Raw genomic sequence first — 7,886 nt, 5'->3', positions numbered from 1 at the left:
TTTTGAGGACATTGTCCCAATCAATTTGGCGAAGGTCTTCTCTAAGCTGATCAAACTTTGCTTTGCTGAAATTCAGCGTTTTTGTAACCCCCCTCCAAGGCACCTTACTGAAGGACAAGTGGAATTGTATTATATTGTGGTCACTATTCCCTAGGTGCCCATCCACTCGTACGTCTGTTATTCTATCTGGCCTGTTGCTTAAAATTAAGTCCAGAAGGGCTGCCCCTCTAGTTGGGCCCGGCACAAGTTGGGACAGATAATTATCCTTAGTTACTGACAGAAGCCGGTTTCCTTTCTGAGATACGCAGGTTTCAGTTTCCCAGTCTATATCGGGGTAATTGAAGTCCCCCATAATAATCACCTCATTGTGATTTGCTGCTTTGTCTATTTGTTTCAATAATACATTTTCAGTGGTTTCTGTTATATTTGGTGGCTTATAACAAACCCCTATGAGGATTTTATTAGTTTTCCCTCCTTGTATCTCCACCCATAGAGACTCCACCACTTCATTTCCCTCTTGAATATCTTCTCTTAGTCTGGGCTTTAAACTGGACTTTATATATAGACAGACTCCACCCCCTGGACTTTATATATAGACAGACTCCAACCCCTGGACTTTATATATAGACAGACTCCACCCCCTTTCCTTTTTTTACGATCCCTCCTAAACATGTCATATCCTTGCAGGTTAGCCGCCCAGTCATAACTATCATCTAACCATGTCTCAGTTATTCCTACTATGTCGTATTTCTCCTCATACATTACCAGCTCCAGTTCCTCCATCTTATTGGTCAGGCTTCTTGCATTGGTCAGCATGCAGGAAAGAAGTTTTGCTCCCCTTTTCTTAGCTTCCTTCTGATTACCCTGTCTTGGGTCCTCTTTACGGCATCTAGTATCCTTGATTAGTTTGTCCTTCTGTTGCATGTTCTTGTCTGCTGTTTTTTCTCCCATCCCCTCTGGGTTTTTTTGTTTTTTTTTTCTTTTAGCATGGATGACAAGGGCTAATGCAAGTCTATAGGTCAATGTAAACATGTCCGTGATGGCATCCATGTGCTGTACGTATAGGAGAAGCTTTGTATTTTTTTTTCTATATCCATACTGGAATAACACGGATGACACATGTGTTTAAAAACATACACACTGATGGGTGATAAAAATTAACACAAAGTCAAAATGGACTTTGCCACAAGTACATGTTTTTATATGACTGTGTGAATGGAGCCTAAGAGAGTTTTGCAGAGTATGACTTAGTAAAGCAACATTCACAGATCAGGGGTGATGGGTGTTATATTATAGTATGTGGGCTGGTGTGGTTTATGTGTTAGGGCTGCTTTTTTGTCCCAGTCTGGTCCTGTTATTCTGTATATATACACTGCACAGTACCACTCCTCCTGTCCTGTATACTGGGTGTAATTCTCTGTATTTGTATTATTCTGTATATATTCACTGCACAGTACCACTTCTCCTGTCCTGTATACTGGGTGTAATTCTCTGTATTTGTATTATTCTGTATATATTCACTGCACGGTACCACTTCTCCTGTCCTGTATACTGGGTGTAATCCTCAGTATCTGTATTATTCTGTATATATGCATAGCACAGTACCACATCTCCTTTTCTGTATACTGGTGTAATTCTCAGTATCTGTATTATTCTGTATATATACATTCAACAGTACCACTTTTCCTGTCCTGTATACAGGGTGTAATCCACAGTATCTGTATTATTCTGTATATATACACTGCACAGTACAACTCCTGTCCTGTATACTGGGTGTAATTATTGGTACCTGGTATTATTCTGTATATATACACTGCCCAGCGCACGCTCTCCATGTGATGGTGGTCCTTTATCCTAGTGCTATTTCCTTAAATGCCTTTTTACCAAAGCAATCAGTTGTTTCTGATGAAGGCCAAATGGTTATGGATGAAGGTTAAAAAAAATGAGAAATATGGCAATTTTGAGCTCACTGGTTTTACTCATCATAAGATGTTTCTTGTGTGGCACGTTGGTAATGAGACACCTTTTAATAGGCCCTCAGTTGAACCAGGTGATATTTTTTTTTTTCAGTAAGTAGCAGGATTTCTTTCTAATTACAGATACATTTATGGTGGTGTCATGACTTTTCATAGCCTCTTGCTCCTCTCTTTCTTCATGTGTTCAATAATTTTCCCCTGTGCCATTTCTCATTATTACACATCACTAAATTTATGGACATCTATGGATTGATTTCTTTGCCTGCGTGGATTGGATGGCTTGTTGCCAACATCTGGTGTGAAATTCATGTCAGCAGAACTGTTAGAAATATGTTTACTTAGAAGATTGGTGTTTTTCAATACACACACATTATATATATATATATATATATATATATATATATATATATATATATATATTTTTATATATATATATATATATATATATATATAATATATTTTTTTTTTCCTGCACTGTGCACTGGTTATGATTTTCAGGTCTGTTGTTAGTCAGGATGTTTTAGAGCTGTGGTCCTCATAGGGTCTTGGTCTTTATTAGAAGACTCGGTAACTAGCCATAAGAATTTTGGACTGTCAGTGAATTTTGGTCTATTTCTTCCATTTGTTTCTATTATTAAAGCACTAGGAAATTTTCTAATAACGGGTGATATCTGTTAATAGTAATGATTGTCTGTTCATTGTAAATGCATAGGTATATGGCCCAGTATTACACGATCATGAAATTAAAGGCATATATCCGAAGCAATAAACCTGCACTGAAGGACAAATTGGCAAATATGTAGGAAGACAGAGAACTAAAGATCAAAGTCTATACTAATAAAGGATCTGCTAGTACACACCCATCTGGCAGTGGTATCGGTCACTTTTATTTAATCTGCTTCAGAGTGATCTCAGCCATGGCGTCTGCTAGTCTTGAAGACGAGCTGCTCTGCTCCATCTGTCTGCACATTTATACGGATCCTGTAACCCTAAAATGTGGACACAACTTCTGCCGGGACTGTATTAATGAAGTGCTGGATGCACAGGACAGATCTGGAGTTTATTTCTGCCCTGAATGTAGAGCAACATTACGGAAGCGACCTCCACTACAGAAGAACATAACTCTATGTAATGTTGTGGACAATTTTCTGTCTACCCAGTCTCATCAGGAGAAGATCACCGGGATCCACTGCACTTACTGTATTCACTCTCCTGTACCTGCTGTTAGATCCTGTCTACACTGTGAGGCTTCTCTGTGTGATAATCACCTGAAACTTCACAGCAAAGGACCAGAACACGCCCTAATTGATCCCAGCACTTCTCTGGAGAACCGGAAATGTTCTGTCCATAAGAAGATCCTGGAATATTACTGCACTGAGGACGCTGCTTGTATTTGTGTTTATTGCTCAGCTGGAGAACATCGTGGACACCAGGTGGAGATGTTGAATGAGGCCTCTGAGAAGAAGAAAAAGAAACTGAGAAATGTCCTGCAGGAACTGATCACAAAAAGAAAGATGACTGAGGAAAGAGTCCAGAGTCTGGAGGACCACTGGAGAAAATCTCAAGAAAAAGCAGCTGGAGAAGAAAACAGAATCACTGCCCTGTTTATAGACATCAGGAGACGAGTGGACGACCTGGAGAAGAAGGTCCTGAGTGAGATCTCCAGGCGGGAAGAGCAGGTGTCACTGACACTGTCTGATGTGATCCAGAAGCTGGAAATAAAGAAGGACGAACTGTCCAAGAAGATGAGGCACATTGAGGAGCTGTGTAACATGACGGATCCACTGACCATCTTACAGGATCCAGACACCGGGGACTTGTGTGATCCTGAGGAGGAGGGAGGTGATGAGGACACAGGAGGACATGATGGAGGCGATGAGGAAACAGGGGGACATGATGGAGGCGATGAGGACACAGTAGGATATAAGACACCTGATGTGGATGTAATTACAGGGCTGTTACATGCAGGTTTCTCTGATATAATGATATATCTACAAACTGTCATACCTGAAAAACCAAAAGAAATTAAGCCACATGTCCTCAGGGTCCAATCTCCGCTTTGTCAAGATTGGCCGTTCTCAGGTTTAAGACATGGAGGTGATGATGTAATAGTCAGGACTGTGGGTGTTGGAGGGAAGGTAACGGCTGCAGGAAAGGTAGGAATCTATGGGGAGGGTCCTGCAGACATATTACTGATTAAAAGCACAGGTGGTAATAATCTCCTTATATCAGATGATCTGAAATCTGCAACCTGGACGGGAATAAGACAGAATCGTCCAGAAACAGCAGAGAGATTCCAGTCTCCTCAGGTGATGAGCAGGAGGGGATTTACCTCAGGACGACATTACTGGGATGTGGAGATCAGTGGGTCATGGGAGTGGCGGGTGGGGATGTGTTACCCCAGTATAGACAGGAGGGGGGGTTGGTCAAATATTGGAGATAATAACAAGTCCTGGTGTTTGTATGGAGGTGAGGGGTGTAATAATCAGTATTCAGTCAGACATAACAATAACGTGATCAAGATACGTGACCAGACGTCCAGTGATAGATGCAGGATATTCCTGGATAATGGGGCTGGGCTGCTGTATAATAACCCGTACTCATCGAGACATAACGGTAACAGGATCCAGTTACCTCAAAGGATCTGCAGTCATGGAGTCAGGATCTGTCTGGATTATGAGGCCGGGCAGCTGTCCTTTTATGAGCTGTGTGACCCCATCAGACACTTACACACCTTCACTGCCGCCTTCACCGAGCCCCTTCACGCTGCGCTATGTGTATATGATGGTTCAATAAAGATATCAGGGAGGAGAAGTGAGGAGCCATCGTCATAGAAGAAAACTATGCAGAGACTGGTGACATCACAGGGAGCAGAATACATGATTGGTGGAACATTCAACCAGTGGGAGGAGCTTCATGAAAGATGTGGTTACTTCTAGTATCGTACATGCACTTTGATTGGTGGATCATTCAGACAGTAGAAGGAGCCACATGAACGATCTAGTTACCTCTATTTACCAACCATAAGTCAATTTGATGAACTTCTTAAAAAGGGAACCTATCAGGTCCAATATGCACCCAGAACCACGAGCAGTTCTGGATGCATAATACTAATCCCAGCCTAACGGTCCCTGTATACACTAGCATAGATAAAGGGATCTTTAGAAAAAGTATTTCTAAAGATCTTTTATGGTATGGTAATGAGCAAGAGGACTAGTTCCCTGGGCGTTAGTTCCCCGGCTAGTCAGCTCCATTAGCGCGTTAGTACGTCCCTGTGGGTGTGCTAACATGCAAATGAATGTGCAGCCTCAGAGGATGATCTCACTCACCTCTCCGCTGCCATCGCCACCCAACACTCGATTTTGGCTCGGTGCGCGTGACCCTGGAGTTTCGGTCATGCAGACTACTTCAGTTTGAAGCCAGGACATGTACACCCGGCTTCATAGTGCGCATGACCGAAACTCCGGGGTCATGCACACTGAGCCGAAATCCAGTGTCGGGCGGCGATGGCAGCGGAGAGGTGAGAGATCATCCTGTGATGCTGCACATTCATTAGCATGTTAACACACCCACAGGGGCCCACAGGGGTATATTAACCTGCTAATGGAGTTGACTAGCCAGCGGAACTAACGCCCAGAGGACTAGTCCCCGCGCTCTTTAGCATAAGATAAAAGATCTTTAGAAATATTTTTTCTAAAGATCTCTTTATCTATGCTAGTGTATACAGTCACGGTTAGGCAGAGAATAGCATTATGCATCCAGAACTGCTCATGGTTCTGGGTGCATATTGGACCTGACAGGTTCCATTTAAAAAACTTCTAGTCAGACACTTGGCAAAGAAAAATTGTGTTAAAGAGAAACTGTCACCAGGATTTTCACATTTTGCCACACATTTTTAGAATATGTGGCAAAAACCTGATGACGTGGAAAAATATATACGTCAGTGTGCTATTAATTCAAATATGGTGCTCGAGTAGGGGTCTCATTCCATATACTATTACAAAATTGTAATTATAGGAAGATTGTTAATAGCAATCAATTTTTTTTTTACTTTTCGGCCACATATAATTGACTTTCATCAAAATGGAACGGCAAAAATAAACATAGAATGGGAATTAAATGAAAATAAAACTGAATAAATAGAAAAATACAATAAAGATGGCGGTAAAATTTCATACAGAGTGCAAATTCCAAAGGAACAAGTTTACTATATATTTGTATAGGATGAGGGGGCCAATGCTTAACAGGATAACAATAATAAAGATTTTTGGCAAGTGAAAAAATACGTAATACCAAATTACAAATAATGATGGCAGCCAGTCCTAGGGAAAACAAAAATGTGGAGTAGTAAAATTAGAAACCCAGAAGGTGGCAGCACAGTCCTAGAACAAGGGGAATGGAAGCCAAAGTAAAAGGAAGGAAAATACAAGACAGAGAGAAGAAAATGAAAAAGTAGAAGGCAAAATGTAGGATGTTATATGATGCAAAAAGCAGAGCACGACAACACAGTATAAGGATAAGAGGACATTGCTATGGCATGCCCACCCTTCTCTTGTGGCTGTATGTGTGCATCAGCTTACCACCATTCCTATTCATTATATTCTAGTTGTTGCTGACACTTTCTGACGCTTTTACATATACATTATACATTGTGACTTGCTTCATGCCCTGTTCACCTGTTCGTGTCTTCCAATTCACCTCAGCTCCTATTCTCAAGTCTTTGTCATGAGTAACGAGCACCCAAGCATCTTAGTGCTCGCTCATCACTAGTCCCAACTTGCATGAGGCACAGATGACGTCACACCAGAAGTATCAAAATCTGTGCTGTGGAAGCTGGAAAGTGTCATGAAAATATAATAAGCAGATATGTTTTCATGGTCTCTGGATCAGGGGTAATTCCCCCCCTCCCTCCAGAGCCCTACCAAATTAACAGCCAGGAAAAGACTTCCTTGTTACAGGATTTAACACGTACCTTTCAATTATCTTACAACACCTCTTCCCAGCTCTTCAAAGACCCCCTGCATAGCCAGAGACGCTCCGACTACAATCTGTATACACAGGGGCGGAGTACAAGTTTCCTGCAAGAATATAGCTTTGCTGATCAAAAGGCTAGGGCAGCCGTATTGTCTCCATTGGGGAAGTATTAATATTGAGGAATACATATGTCCCCCAGATATGGCGGGCATACAGCTGATCTCGAAACTCCATAACGCACATGTCACATATTTAAGCTTAATCGTAGGACATACGGAAGAGCCACAAATTAATATCTGCCCCCCAGAACATGCCAGATCCCCCTTGTTTGGTATCCACCTTCTGCTAAAATCCTAAAATAAAATACGACGGTAATATCATCCGCGTGGGATGCTCCCACACGGAGATATAAGGACCATGAGGATTCCATAATTTTGGAAGAGTTAAAAACCGCTTCCCTTACATGATGTCAGCAGAGGTGGAGGCTGTGGGTCGGACAGAGGTTAATAAAAGCCAGTGTCTTAGTACACGCTGTGTCAATGCCAGAGGATATACATTCTGTGTATAGGATTGTCCATTTCCAAGGGGCTGCCTCTCCCCTTATATCTGAGCCATAATCCGTGACCAGGTGTAGTAATATTTCATTTTTGTTCCCTTTTTATTTTTATGTAACTGTATACTGTACTTGTATTGGTCCCTCTTGTAAATTCTTGTATATATTTATAAACACTGCCTATTTTTGGATTAAATATATAAAATTGAATTGTTTCTTTCCTCATGCGCTATATTTATGAATCCAAAACCCGAAGGGTCTTATGCTATCTGTAACAGGTGTCCGAACTTCCTGTACCAAGTTTCGGTGGTGGCAGCAGAATTATTGTGGTGTAGAATTATTGGGGTGCTATCATTAAGGGTACCAAGGTATATATATATTCC

At 41.5% G+C, this 7,886-nt stretch overlaps 1 protein-coding gene across 1 annotated transcript; it reads left to right on the top strand.

Moving 5' to 3' along the window:
- Positions 1-2,893: 2,893 nt before the first annotated feature.
- On the top strand, positions 2,894-4,810 carry LOC142302267 (E3 ubiquitin/ISG15 ligase TRIM25-like). The gene is made up of 2 exons (XM_075343338.1): positions 2,894-4,081; positions 4,115-4,810. Exons 1-2 carry the CDS (start codon positions 2,894-2,896, stop codon positions 4,808-4,810), a joined length of 1,884 nt encoding a protein of 627 aa, XP_075199453.1.
- Positions 4,811-7,886: the final 3,076 nt, after the last annotated feature.

The sequence above is a fragment of the Anomaloglossus baeobatrachus genome, chromosome 4 (genome assembly GCF_048569485.1).
Source record: "Anomaloglossus baeobatrachus isolate aAnoBae1 chromosome 4, aAnoBae1.hap1, whole genome shotgun sequence".
Lineage (NCBI taxonomy): Eukaryota > Metazoa > Chordata > Amphibia > Anura > Aromobatidae > Anomaloglossus > Anomaloglossus baeobatrachus.
This window is presented reverse-complemented; position numbering and strand designations above follow the sequence as displayed.